Source organism: Capricornis sumatraensis, chromosome 8 (genome assembly GCF_032405125.1).
Source record: "Capricornis sumatraensis isolate serow.1 chromosome 8, serow.2, whole genome shotgun sequence".
Taxonomy (NCBI): domain Eukaryota; kingdom Metazoa; phylum Chordata; class Mammalia; order Artiodactyla; family Bovidae; genus Capricornis; species Capricornis sumatraensis.
This window is the reverse complement of record NC_091076.1, coordinates 97,064,661-97,079,271: the sequence shown is the minus strand read 5'-3', so window position 1 is coordinate 97,079,271 and position 14,611 is coordinate 97,064,661. Positions and strand designations below refer to the sequence as shown.

General features: G+C 53.3%; 1 protein-coding gene and 1 pseudogene across 1 annotated transcript in view; both read right to left on the bottom strand.

The window, feature by feature from the left end:
• Positions 1-14,611, bottom strand: part of MRC2 (mannose receptor C-type 2) — a 62,130-nt gene that overhangs the window by 14,796 nt on the left and 32,723 nt on the right. The window contains exons 2-9 of the mRNA XM_068977274.1: positions 9,784-10,185; positions 8,901-9,074; positions 8,531-8,695; positions 8,244-8,357; positions 7,630-7,776; positions 3,087-3,275; positions 2,818-2,972; positions 1,310-1,417 (exon numbers count right to left, since the gene is read on the bottom strand). Coding sequence (XP_068833375.1) covers positions 1,310-1,417; positions 2,818-2,972; positions 3,087-3,275; positions 7,630-7,776; positions 8,244-8,357; positions 8,531-8,695; positions 8,901-9,074; positions 9,784-10,185 — 1,454 coding nt within the window. The remainder of the gene's footprint in view (positions 1-1,309; positions 1,418-2,817; positions 2,973-3,086; positions 3,276-7,629; positions 7,777-8,243; positions 8,358-8,530; positions 8,696-8,900; positions 9,075-9,783; positions 10,186-14,611) is intronic.
• On the bottom strand, positions 5,069-6,867 carry LOC138082760 (D-aminoacyl-tRNA deacylase 1 pseudogene; annotated as a pseudogene).

Below are 14,611 nucleotides of genomic sequence, written 5' to 3'. Positions count from 1 at the left end.
CCTAGATTGGGAAGATCCCCTGGAGAAGGGAATGGCAACCCACTCCAGTACTCTTGCCTGGAGAATTCCACGGAGAGAGGAGCCTGATGGGTTACAGTCCATGGGTCACAAAGTGTTGGACACGACTGAGCGACCAACACTCTCTCTTCATTTTCATATGGGTGTGTTTACATGTGTATGTATATGTGTGTATGGGGAGAGAGGCACAGATCCCCATATTCCAGCAGGACTGTGCTAAGACCCCTGGCTCTCCTGGGGTGTTAACCATGGCAGCCCAACAACCCTCCACCCATTCCAGGCTGGCCCTGGCACGGGACAGTTAGTAGTAGCCCCTCTGCCTCCCCCAGCCTGGTCAGAGCCCCGGCTAGCCGCTGACCATGCTGGCCCCCACGCTCTTCAGCCCGGCCCCATGAGCTCTCCCTTCCTTCCCACTGGAGCTCATGCCTGCAGGCATTTCATGCTCTTCCCTAGGGGAGAGTTTGGGGTGCAGGTGGGCGGGTGTGATAAGGGGGCTTGATCCAAAGGAAAATAGAGTGAGGAACCAGATTGGCAGTGAGGGGCTGGCAGGAGGAACATGGCTTCAGAGGAGGGAGCTGCCAGGGGCTCAGACACCACAAAGTGGCCTTTATGAGCAGCCTGCCCACATGGGCCACACTGCTCACATCCCTGCCTGTCTGGGCAGGGAGCGGGGTAGGTGCGGGGCTGAAGGAGGGAAACGGGCCAATCACGTGCCCTCACCCTCACTCACACCCTCTCTCCCCGGCTCATTCATTCCCCCCATTCAGTCTAATCCCTGCTCTCCTTAGGGCTGGCCTGGTTCCCCCCATCCCCGCCCCCAGGAGAAAGACAAGCACACTGCATCTGTGGCTGGTGTGCGTGCCAGCAGAGATGGGTGGGAAAGAGGGGGGTTGGGTGGAGGGAGGGTACACAGAGACCTAGGTGGTCCCCAGCAGCCTCCACGCAGATGATGACTGGACCAGACTTGGGGGTGGGAGTGGGGGGCCCGCCTACCCCTACCTCCAAGTTCTCTGCAGCTTTCCATGGAGAAGGGGCTCAGGGCTGGGGTGGGGTGGGGAGCTCCGCTTCCTCCCAACAGCTTTCTACCCCCACCCCACCTCATTCTGTATCACTCCTTCTGGATGGAGCAGTTTGGAGGGCGGGAAAAAGGGAGGGTGCCACAGGAGGCTGCGGATTCCTCCTGCCCTCCTGCCCCGGGGAGCCCTTCCGGCTGGCCCCATCTGGGGCAGCTCCAGAAGCACCCTCACCTTCCGGCTGGCCCCATCCGGGGCAGCTCCAGAAGCACCCTCACCTTCCGGCAGCCATGGTCCTCCTCGGCGGCCCCCTGGCTCAGCTGGCCCGCCTTCTTGCAAATGGACGGCAGGGACTGGTTACAGGGACTGTCGTTCCAGCGGCCTTCCTAGGGACACAGGGTGAGGGGCAGTGTCAGTCTATCTGCCCCAAACCTCCCAAACCTGGCCCTGCCTCTGACTTGCTGTGTGACTCCGAGCAAGAAGCTTGACCTCTCTGTGCTCCATGGTGGCAAATGTGGGGCGTGCAGGATTAGTGCTATAAGCCTCACTAGGCTGATGCGAGCACAGAGTAGCTGCGCAGGTGCCTCCAAACTTTGACAAGCACTGTCAAAATGGAAAACATGCTCTTTTAAATTAGATCACTTCATAAACACCAAGGACAAGCTGGCTAAGACCATTAGCAAGAGAGATGAGATTCCCAGTTTGGCAAGGTGTCCAGTCAGTACTTGCAGATCCAGGGCAAGCAGAGACTGTGTGCCCAGACCCTTCCCTTGTTGGTGGAGCCGAAGAGGAACTTAGTTCAGCCCCTCCTAACAGCCTTAGTGCTTCTGTGTTCAGTGCAGCCAGCCAGCAGTTTTTGTCTGCCATCCGGAGGGCAGAGGTGTTTGTGTGTCTCAGCCCCCAGGAAAATGTGCAGTATTTAGCAGATGCTCAATAAAAGCACGCGTTCTCAATTGTATCCAACTTTTTGCGACCACATGGACTATAGCCCGCCAGGCTCCTCTGTCCATGAGATTTCTCAGGCAAGGATACTGGAGTAGGTAGCCATTTCCTAATTGTTCATAAATTTTAAAACAGCATCCTCTAAGCCAGATGCCTCTAGAGTCCCTGGCACTGTTGGCTGTATCTCAAGGCAGAATGTCCTCTCTGTCTCTGAGGTAGGTAGTCTGTCCTACAGTTTTGTCTTTTAAGGAACAGACTTAACTGTTTGAAACCCTGTATCAGTTCCTTCATCCGCCCACACTGTCTGAACCACAACCATGGCAAACAGTCACAACGCCACCATTTCTTGAGAGGACAGGACCCTGCACTAGGGTAGGGCGGGCAGGGAGCAGCCCTGCCTGGGGAGCTTGTCCACATAATGTGGGTTCTGACGCCACCTGCTGGTGGGGAAGTGCAGCCCGCAGGAGACCAAGATCACCGCCAGGCGACAAACGTCCAAAGGTTTCATTGAACTCTAATCCTCATGAAGACCCTCTGAGGTTGGCACCTTTAGAATTCCACTGAGAGCTGGGAAAACTGAGGCTAAGAAAACTCAGCTAAGGAAACCGAGGCACAGACACAGAAAGTAACTTGCCCAAGATGACCCAGCTCGTTGGAGGTGGAGAGGACAGTCAAACCCGGGCAATCTCTCCACGCGGATGGGAAGGAGACGAGATGGGGAGGGGGGACTTCCGAGAGGCAAGGGGGTGCGGTCACAAGCAGGAACCAATAACGGGACATCCCTCAGCTGCGGCGGCACCGGGAGGCGGGGTCTGGGGGCCCTGTGAGGAGAGAGGGTTCTTACCGGCCCCCAGATGGTGACACAGTCCTCCAGGCTGTCTCGGAAGTTGTTAGGCTCAAAGGGGTGCCAGTGGGTGAAGCTCACGAGGCTCCCGTCGGACCACTCAAAATTCATCTGCAGTTTCAGGTCGTTGAGACCAATCCATAGCTCCTCCACCTCTGGGGGTGCAGCAGGGGAGAGGGGACGTCAGGAGGTCGGCCTTCTCCACCGGCAGGGGAGGCGAGGACAGTGCCTGAGCCCCCGGGACGGGCGTGGGGGAGGCAGCCCCTCACCCTGCTTGATCTGCTTGGTGATGAACTCCAGCTCCGCCATGCTGTGGATGCTGAGCAAGTCGCCCCCGCCCCGCAGACACATCTTCTTGGACTCCTGCCAGCTGCGCTTCTCGGCCTGCAGGCGGTAGCAGTGGCCCTGGAAGGGCTGCCAGCTGGGCTCACACTCCACCTTCACGTTGGCCCACACATCTGCGGAGACCAGAGAGGCCACTGTTCAGGGGCCGGGATGCCGAGCATGGGCTCGGACCCACCACGCAATGGTGGTGTCTGTGTCAACGCAGACAGGGCCTTGAAGTTCACCTCCTCCCCAAACATGTCTTACATCCACCCTTCCCACCAAGACAGGTCTGAATACTGAAGACAGTGTGATGTTGAAAAGACAAAACCCTCAGGGCAGCTGGAGCCCTGGGAGGTGGTGGCAGATTCCACTCAAGATAGGATGGCCCCTCCTGCTGGGGCTCTCAGAGGGAAAGATGGATGGGGACTCAGGACAGAACTGCCCTGGGAACCTCAGTTTCCTCCTCTGTAAAATGGGGCTTCCTGCTGTAAGCTTCCAGCTTAGTTCATGTCCACCTCACTTAATAAATGACACCGCTGACACTGTCTCAAAGGACATCTATGGGGACTTCCCTGGTGGTCTGGTGGCTGAGACACCGTGCTCCCAGTGCAGGGGGGCTGGGTTCATTCCCTGGTCAGGGAACTAGATCCCACATGCCGCAACTAAGAGTTTGCATGCCACAACTAAAGATCCTGCTTGCTGCAACTAAAAAAAAACAAAAACAAAACCCCACATGCCACAACAAAGATCGAAAGTCCCACCTGTCACAACTAAGATCCGGTGCAGCCAAATAAATAAATATTACAAAAAAAGAAAGAAAAGAACACCTATGGAGCAGGGCCCCATCAGTGCAGAGTGAAGCAGGTGAGGAAACGCACCCCCCTCCCAAGCAGCTCATGAAGTCACTGCTGCCCGGCAGGCATGTGCTGCTTGAAATTTTTCCTCTCATTCCCTCCCCTACCCTCTTTCCTCTCCCTGAACCCTAGGGCTGAGAACCCGACTGGTCTTAGGCCCCTCCTCACCCCCATCTCTGTGCATTTCAAGTTCACCCTCTAGGGATGGGGTCCCAGGGCACCTGATGCAAACAAGCTCTCACTTGGGCCTTGGCAAGAGAAAACAGGACTTCATCAAACCACCTACAACATCGGGCTTGGGCAGGATTCTGCCTGGCTGGGCAAGAAGGCATGTACCCACTTGAAGCATCGTCCCACTGGGATACACTCCACCCTGGGAGATGCTCCAAGGACCGGCCATACTGTCTCTGGCAGACCTGGCAAAGTGGGGAGGGCTGAGAGCCTAAGCAGGCTCCCTCAGTGGCTCAAGACCTGTCAATCATCTCTTGTCAGCAGCTGAGCTAAGACCCGAGGCTGCCACCTGGACAGGAGAGTTTAGTGGGAGGGAGGAAGCTCAGGAAATGTGGATGCTTCAGGGCCCGATGGCGCCTGCCTCTGAAATGACATGCTTCGAGTGATGAGTGCTGGAAGGCAGGACCCACCCAAGAAACTGCTTAGAAAATAACACCTTGGGACTTCCCTGACGGTCCAGTGGTTAAGATCCTGTGCCTCCACTGCAGGGGGCGCAGATTCTATCCCAGACTGGAAAACTAAGATCCCACATGCCATGCAGTGCAGCCCAAAGGAAAAAAGAAAGTATGCCTCATGCAGAGAGATGTGGGCCGGGATGAAAGCGGAAATCCAAGGCTAGAGACAGATTTGCAGGTCCGTGAGGCCCCAGGGGAGGGCTCCCCACAGCAGCCATGCTGGGCAGATCCAGGGTACAGAGGACTCAGTGAGGGGCCAGGCCTGAAGGGGACCACGTGGGCAAGGCCCGCCCACACCAGCCCCGTGACCCTCCTTTCTTCGCCTGCCCCAGGCTCCCCTGTGTCTACCCCCAGGGGGAGGTGAGGTGCCCTCGATGTGGGCACTTATGTTTTAAACCTTTGCTCCTGATCCCCTAAGGGATAAGGGGAGAGAACAGTGGCCAATGGCCCTGAATCAACCTTTGGCAACACTTTAATGGTCAGAAGCAAAAGTCGGCTCTGTAAGTTCTTCACTTTCTGTGTTTTGTGAATCTTTGTTTTGTCCTGCTCTATTTTCTTTATATAAATCCCCTCTTCACCCCATGGGGACTGGACTCCTGCAGGAGCCCCCTCCAGCCCATGGAGATGCTCCTCTGAGCCAGGGCAGGTCTCCAGCCTTTCAGCAACCCTGCAGGGGATATGAGTTTACCTACCCTCAATCGGCACCTCTGAGACTAAGCTGCTGGACGAAGGCCACACCCCAACGCTGCGCCCTGCCCCTAGAGCTACCTCGGTGAGTCACAAATGTGAGCAAGACACTCCCTGCCTTAAAAGCCTGCAAAGGCTCCCACAGCCTACCTGGCCCCACCTGAATTTCACCCGGAAGCCAAAATCCTTTAGGGACTGGCTGCAACCTGCCTTTCTGAACTGTTCATGTCTCCGTGCCCTCTAAGCCAGTACTTCTCAAACTCCACACCAGTCACTAAGATCTTGTGAAATGCAGGTTCTAGTTCAATTAATTGGGGGGAGGAGGGGTGAGGCACCTGAGAGTCTGCATTTCTAATAAGCACTTATTATAACATCACTTGGGAAGGTGCTGGTGGTCCAGGGATCACACTTTTTTTTTCAGTTCTCACATAATGTATTATTATGGATGACTGTTCTGGAAAAACATGGACAGCATGAATGCATTTGAGACTCATCACAGACACTTAGAAATACACCATACTGTGAAAGGAGGATTCGATGACAAGTGATGTTGGGCCAGCCTGTTCCAAAAGCAAGCAGAGAATCAGGGGAACCAACACGGCTCCCTGAGGGGACCCTTGGGTGCGTCCCTTGCTGCCCTGTGGGTGGGGCGCCTTGTCCACACTGGCAGCACCCATCTCCTCTGTTAAACCACAGCAGCAGCAGAAAACGGAAGCACTCCTTTGGTGGTTTTTTGTTTTTGTGGGTAGGTTCCCAGTTTTTTATTTCCATCTTCCTTTTCAGGATTTGGTTCCAAATTCTTAAAGTAGTGTGGGTGTCTAGCATCTTTCATGAATTTTTCAGGATCCATTTCTGCTCAATAATAATGGACTGTGCCCGGCCTACCTACGGGCTCCTGCTCGGAGGACACGTCCCCCTAGGCCCCGCTGCTGGCTTTGTGGTCTTCCTTGTGGGGAGCACTTCTCTTCTTGCTTGATTCGGAAGGCCCTTTGGCTCTGGCTTTTTCTGTCTTCTGTTGTTGCTTTTCAAGCTTCGACAGAGGCAACAGCACCAGGGGCCGGAGATTCCGGTTCTACGGCCACAGGCCCGTCGTTCTGAATGTGGACTTGCAGGTAGGCACTGAACTTGCCATCTTTGATGAGCTCTGGCCTCGGCGCCTTGCACAGCGGCTCCAAGAAGCCCTTGTAAAAGGCCTCAGCCTGCCCTGTGGGCATGGGCAGGTGGAAGTCGGGCTCGTTGCCCTTGAGGACGCGCCGCAGGGAGGACTGGCACAGCACATCGTACTGCTTGTCCATCACGCTCTTCGACTAGTGCTTCCCACTTTCATCCTCAAACACACGCAGGTTTAAGATCTTCCAGCCCACGTGCTCCAGTTTCTTCTGTGCATCTTCCAGGGAAATACCCAGCAACATGCCGATGACCCATCTGATGGCGCCTATCTGCTCTCCTCCAACTGTGATGCTGGCCTGGGTGACATGCGGCACCACGGCCTTCATGGTGGCAGCTGGGACAGGGACTACACTTTTTTTTTTTTTAATATTTATTTATTTTTGGCTATGTTGGGTCTCAGTTGCAGCATTCTGGCTTCTGTCTAGCTGTGCATGTAACACACGAGCTGCTCTGCAGCATATGGGATCTTAGTTTCCATACCCGGGATCGAACCCACATCCCCTGAATTGGGAGGTGGATTCTTAACCACTGGACCACCAGGGACATCCCGGGACCACACTTTTAAGTAGTGTCCACCTGTACTCTAACCCTCAGGGTGCAATCCTCACCGACCTTAGAGCTGCTGTGACCTTGCAGGCCTCCGTGCCTTTGCACCTGCCCTTCCCTCTGCCAGTCATGCCCTTCCCTCACACCTCTTCATGGGTTTTTAAACTTATACTTCACCTGAAAGGCTCAAGTCCAGTGTCACTTCCTGGAAACCCTCCTTAGCTCTCAGCAGCTTGATCAATTTCCTCTCGAAGCCCTCTAATATTCTATTTTTTTATAAAACTCCAGATATTCCGTTTGTGTGTTGACATGTCCATCACCTGCAGCAGACTGTGACCACCAGGAGGACAGGATGGGTCGTGAAGCATTTAACACAGTTCCCAGCAAACGTCCCAGAATGAATGAATAGTACATTTCAACTTGTTCAGATTTCAGCAGAACCATTTAAGAAGAGGGAGGATCAGAGCCCCCTGTGCTGTGAGGGTGGTCCGCAGTGGCTGCAGCCTGAGGAGCCCCCTACCACCCACGTCCACCCTGCTCACCGGGAGGCGGGGGCTCGGCGGCCGTGGCGTTGGGCTTCTTCTTGCAGACGTAGGGCAGCGCGATGCTGCAGTCGCGGTTCTGCCAGCCGCCTGACGACTCCGTGCGGATCACTCCGCAGTTCTCCTCGCTCGGGTTGTCCGGCTGATCTGTGGGGAGCGCAGGGCGCCAGCGCCCCAGGGAAGAGGAACTCACCCCCTGGCCCGGGAGCCCTCCCCCGAGCCTCATGCTTCCCTGGAAGCCTGAGCCCACTCAGATGCCCAGCGCTGCACTGCGGCTCTCCTGCCTCCTCCCCGGGGCTCACATGGTCCTCGACCTTCTGCCTGGGCCAACCATGCCCACCCTCCCTGGCCAGGCTGCTGGCTGGCTGAGGGCCCCGGTGCCCGTAGCTGAAGGGGTGCATGGGGATGAAATCCAGTCCACCTTCCAGGCCCAGTGCCCCCAGGAGAGGGCATCATTCCTAACTCAGACAACGCGCTGCACGGACCATTGGCACCCAATCGGGAGTGGGTGGAAATCTGCTGGTCTAGAGTAGGGTACCAGGGAAGGAGTCACTAGGAGAACAAGTGCCCGTGGGGTCCCCAGGCCGCCCTGTACCCCAAACCTGGCGCCTCACCACTCTCCCAGTTGAGGTACTTAAGAGGCGAGTTGTCTGACCACTGCCAGCCTCCACTGGTGTCCAGGTCGTTAAGGCCAATCCACAGTGTGGAGCTGTAGCCAGTGAGGAGCCCTGAGCACAAGAGGGCGACAGTGAGGGGGGGGGTCAACCCAACCCCAGTCCTCCACTCGCTGCCACACCAACTGCATCCTGCATTCCAGCAGCAGCAGAAAGGGCTCAGGGCCCCCTTCAAAGGTGGGGACAGGTCTTGGGGTCCCGCCCGCTGCCCACTGCCCCCGCCTCACCATTGATGTAGGTCTGCTCGTGGATCTCCGTGATGCTCAGCAGGTCCGCGCCCTGCTGCTCGCAGCTGGCCCAGGCCTCCCTCCAGGACAGCGTGGACTGGAAGTTGAACTGATAGCAGCTGTCGGTCAGCTGGTCCTTGTCCCAGAAGGTCTCGCAGTCATTACCTGCCACCATGACAGTCAGGTGTGGGTCCTGCCCTGGCCCGCTCTGCGGGGTCCAAGGGGAGGTCCCTCAAGGAATATGCAGAGACCCTACGGAAGTGGGGGGTGGGGGCACTTCTCACTTGAGTCTGGCAAGTTCTGCCACCCACACCCGCCGCACTCCCCACCCCAGGGCCGACCTCCCGCCACCCCGCCCGCTGGCCCTCACCCTTAATGGGGCAGAAGCCCCAGCGCTCGTCCTTGCCGTAGTCCTGGGTGGTGGCGCACCACAGGTGCCCATCCTCGCGGCCGGTGCTGGTGCAGCCGTGGAACCACTGGTTGTCATACTTGAAGGGGATGGTGCATGGCTTCCCGTGGGAGTTGCCCTGGATGGTATAGACCTCTGCAGGAGGGGGAGCCAGGCCTTTGGCATCTGGACCCCAGAGGTTGCCCAGCCCACTCATCCCCCAGGGAAAATCTCCTACAGCCCCAGGAGCCGGGGTGAGCAAGGGTCAGCAGAGAGAGGGAGGGGGCAGCGATGTCAGACAGTGGCCGGAAGGCTGCCTCTGCCCTCGGGTCAGCCCAGGAGCCTGGGAGAGGTCCCGCCGCTCATCCCATCAGGCTGGAAAAGGGGGTCCCCTAGGGCCCCTAACACCTGCCCAAAATTCAGCTGCCTCACACGCCAAGTTCCATCTTGGCACTCTAGGAGGTATCCCGGGAAAGGGCCCCCAGGATGGAGCCGCCCACCAGGAAAGGCCTCTCAGTGGGTGACTCCAGTCCCCATTCACCCCTGCAAAAGGGGGATGGAGACGCCTGTGGACAGTGACCCTGGGGTCTCCCTTGAAGAGTGGGCCTGGGAGAGAAGGAATTTCTCTTTTAGTTGTACGTTATACACTTTTGAACTGACCGAGGTCTTTACAAGAGTGTATCAGGGTTTGCAAGTTTTTTAAGGCAAATTAAATGCTCTGAAGTTCATTTTCTCCATGATCCCCAAATGCTTCCCATGACGATGAAAGAGCTGACTGCCAGAGGCCTGTGGAGGCCAAGGTTTTGTCTCCCCTACGTCTGTCCCTTGTGACTCCAGGCCCCTGACAACAGGGGTAGCCTCTCACCATAGTAGGGCCGCGCACACAGGTCCTCGTCGCTGCCATAGATGCGCCACTGGCCGCTGCGGGTCTGGTCACCGCGCTCGGGGGTGCCAGCCTTGGATGTGTTGCCAGAACGGCCCCCCAGGAGCAGGGACAGCTGGTCGCCCAGGGTGCGACAGTTCCAGCGAAGACTCAGTGCCTCGCGGTCACACTCATACATGCCCAGGGAGGCGGTAGTGTTGGTGCCTGGCCAGCCTGTGCCCAGGCACTGCATGGTACCCAGGTTGAACAGCCGGTTTCGGGAGACCCACTTCCAGCGCTGGGCAGGAAGGCTGGCATTGCAGGCTGGAGAGACTCGGACTTGCCCACCCTGGGCCTCCAGGCAGCCCTGCAGTCCATGGCTGAAGATGACGAAGACATTGGGCTCTGGAAGGAAAGCAGGACACGAGGCCATCACAGGGGTCTCCTGGCTGCTGCTGATGGCCAGGCTGCCTGCAGACACTGATGCTGGTAGTGGGTTGTGGGCCTTCTCTCCTATGATAAATCACTCCATCCTCACGACTGGCCCTTTGCATGGGGTGCTAAGAGGCACGGCTGGCTGCCTGTGCCCAGTCAAGGCAGAGCCCACGTGGCCAGCCTCTGCCCTGGTCCCACAGCACCTGGAGGAGGACTCAGCCTTCCATCTCATCTCCCCCAAAGCAAACCAAATTCCACAGGGCAAGTTGGGGACTGTTTCCTTTCATGAAGATCTTACGAGGAGGGGGAAGGTGTTTACATGAGACACCACACTGCAGCCTTTATCAAAACCTCTGTTACATGGCGTTGTTTTTCCAGCAGAGTTCTCCAGCCTGAAATTGCTTTGTCTCGCTCTTCCCCCCTGCTCCTCACATTCACTGGCTCCACATTTTCCTCTCATTTAGAATCTTCCCAAACCGCTCGCCATGCCACCCCCAGCAAACCCAACCATTCACATCCCATAACCATCTTACTCCTGAGATTCTGGACAGCACTTAGCTCTCTGCCTTCCCCAGTCTTGCATCTTCTCACCCATCACCTCGCTAAGCAGACACTCTATGAAAGACACTGAAATCCAACCTGCCCCCTGCCCAACACTGATGAAGAAATCAAGACTTAGATTTATAGGAGGTAGATCAGTGGTTCCCTGGGGCTAGGTTGGGTAATGGGAATGGGGAGTGGCTAAGAAAAAGCACAGGGTCTCTTTAGGGGAAATGAAAATGTTCTAAAATCAAACTGTCAAGGGACTTCCCTGGTGGTCCAGCGGCTAAGACTCTGCGCTCCCAGTGTAGGGGGCCCAGGTTTGATCCCTGGTTGAGAGAACTAGATCCCACATGCTGCAACTAAGAGTTTGCATGCCACAGCGAAGACTGAAGATCCCTCTTGCTCAACTAAGGCCCGGCACAGACAAATAAATAAATAAACCCGATCATGGAAAAAATAAAATTAGACTGTCATGATAGTTGCACAATTCTGTGAACATACGAAAACCCAATTAACTGCATATTTTAAATGCGTGAGTTTTATGATATGTGAATTATATCTCAAAGCTTTTATTATATCTTTAAGGTTTTAAGAGAGAGAAGGGAAGAAGCTGACATGCGTTTGAGCCACAGAGTGACCCAGTCATGGTATCACACAGCCAGGAAGCAAGCCCAGATCTCTGTGACATCACGTTTTGTGCACTGAGTACAAGACCACAGATACACAGCACATCCCAGGCTCCAAAGCACTTCTGCATCCACTAGCCCCTGGCTTCTCAGGACAATTTTCATGCCTCAAAAGCATGAGTCTGACTGCCAGGGTTCAGATGCCAGCTATGCCATTTAATGTGTGAGCTGGGTGCACTGTTTAGCTTCCTCCTCATGGAACTATTGTAAAGGTTAGATGAGATAATACATGTAAAGTGTTGGAACAGGGCCCAGACATAGTAAGAGCACCACAAACATTCCTGATGATTCCACACTATAGGCAAAATATTTGACTATGAGTAGTGTAACAGTTTGACCAGAGTTTTGAGACTGAAATCTGGCCCCCCGTCTTCTGAGTCCAAACCCCAATTCCTTTCTATTCCAACATGCAGGCCTTATCTTCCCTCTGTAACCCATTCATCATGGCCACACAGCATGATCTTTTAAAGATAAATAAGCTCTAAACAAAAAAAAAGATTTTTTTTAATAATATTGTAGTGTTCTGTGCTCGCAATGCAGGGGCCCCAGTTCAATCTCTGGTCAGGGAACTAGATGCCATATGCTGCAACTATGCCCTGGAGGAGTCAAATAAATATTTTAAAAAATAATAATAATATTGGCATGTTGAAAGTCATAAAGGAAACAGTGGTTCAGTAACGTGATTTTTTTCATGGCATGAAAAATGCCATAAAAACAATCAGAATTCAAGTGACAAAAACATGTAACTTACTAGAGGTGAATAGTTTATTCCCTAAAATGGAAACAGCTTCTACAAAAAAATATAATAAATTAGGAGTAAAATGGCACCAATATAGTAGACAATGAGTGAAAGACATGTATACACAGCTAAAACAAATGAAATGTAATTGGCTGTTAAATTTTTGAAATGACAGCTTCTCTCATAGCAAAAGAAAAAGCAATATGTCATGTTAGTCTCTCTCCCAGCTTCAAAGGCGATTCATCATTGTATAAACGAAATTCAAACTCCTTGCTATGAGCCATCAGATCCCACGTATTCTGGTCCTGCCGACCAGTCTAATCTCAGATCACACATCCCCCTTGCTCAGGTCACACAGACCTCCTTGGCCTTCCTTGAACAGGCCTGACTGTTTCCTGACTCAAGGCCTTTGCACTGTCTCCTCTGCCTGGCATTTCGCATTTCAGAAAAAAAAGTCACATCTTGGGGACTTCCCTGGTGGTCCACTGGTTAAGACTCTGCATTCCCAATGCACGGGGCATGGGTTCAATCCCTGGTCGGGGAACTAAGATCCCACATGCTCCTGCATGCCACACGGTGCACCAAAAAATAAAAAATGCAGATGCCCAGGTACCACTCCAGAGACTGATTTAATTGGCCTGAGATTGGTATTAAAAAAAGGCACATCTTTAGAGAGGCCCTCTCCAACTTCCATATCTAAAGCAGTCACAGTTACTTTCTAGCATAATTCTCTCTGCAGCATTTATTGTTATCTGACATTTTCCCAACATCTGGGCTATCTGTGAGTCTGGGTCTGCTGACTATTTTTTCTGTTGATTATTCCTGCTGTTTGCATGTAGTTACTTTTATTACATACTGGACATAGTGGTTAATGTTACCAGGCGCCTGTTTCTTTTTTATTATTATTATTACATATTGGACTTGTGGATGACACGTTACAGGGAGTCTGGACGCATTATCGTCCTTAAAATAATGTGGAGTTTTGTTGTGGCAGGCAGTTAAATTAGTGGTAGATCATCCTGATTCTGCAGGGGCTTCGTTTTGCTAGGGTGGGGCTGTTCGGGGTTTTAGTTTAGTCTTAAAAAGGTGTGGCCCTTAACCTTGGGTTTAATCATAAGGTGAGGCCCTTCCAGCATTTCAAAAGAAAACGTTAGGCAATTACCAAGTTCCTCTAACTCAGTGGAACTTGAATTACAAACTCTTGTTTTCTCAGCATCAGGCAGCAACTGAAATCTCTTCTTCCCCACTCCTCTTTCTTGCTGGGTTCCCTAAAGATCCCTCTGCCTATGCAGTTTCGAGCTGCCAAATATTTGAGGAGAATTCGAATGAGGACATCTCTTGCTTTTCTAGGATTTTCCCTCTCGAGTTTTAGCTTAGCCCCACACTCTGACCAGTAAAGCTGCCCCGTTCTGTTGCAGCTCCTCAAACTGGGCAGTGTTCTCAGGAGGAAAGTAAAAGTGTTAGCTGCTCAGTCATTTCCAACTCTTTGTGACTCCATGGACTGTAGCTCGCCAGGCTCCTCTGTCCATGGAATTCTCCAGGCAAGAATCCTGGAGCGGGCAGCCATTCTCGTCTCCAGGGGATCTTACCCACCCAGGGACTAAACCCTGGTCTTGTGCATTGCAGGCAGATTCCTTACCGTCTGAGCCACCAGGGAACCGAAAAGCTGCTTAAATGAACCAGTCACTTCATCTTCATTTTTTCTCTCAAGGACTGTTTCCTCCTTGGCTTTGCCTGGTTTTGACTGCTCCTGAACCACTGTATTTTATGTTTTATCATTAACCGATAAGGGCTTTCGGCCAGAAAACCAGACTGATAAAAGCTAACCTTCCATTTCCAGAACCAGAGCTCATGAACTAACACGGTTTTGTTTATTTTCTGTCTCCCCTCTTGTTTAGAAGTTTCAAAGACTTCCTCTTCACACTGTATCCTCAGTACCTGTAACTCCACTCAACAGATGGTACTGCTTAATAAAATAACAAATGAGCAAATGAAGAATGAATGAATCAATTCCCTGCCTAGATAACAATCACAACCAACCTAACTTTCTGCTCCTCGTCCCAGCTGCCAAATCAATTTCACTAAAACAGAGCACCCGCAGCTCCTGTCACTGCATGTTGAAACTCCACAGTGGGCGGCTTCCCTGGCGGTCCAGCGGCTAAAACTCCACGTCCCATTGCAAGGGCCCAGGTTTGATCCCTGGTCAGGGAACTGGACCCCACATGCCATAACTAAGAGTTCTCATGCCGTAACGAAGATCAAAGATCCTGCGAGATGCAACTAAGACCTGGTTAGTTGCCAGCCAAATAAATAAATAATAAAACATTTTTTTAAAAGATATGTTAGAATTTAAAAAAGAAATAAAGAAACTCCAGAGTGGGAAGGCTGGTGGGGAGGGACACCTGTCACTCTATTCTTTGATGACACC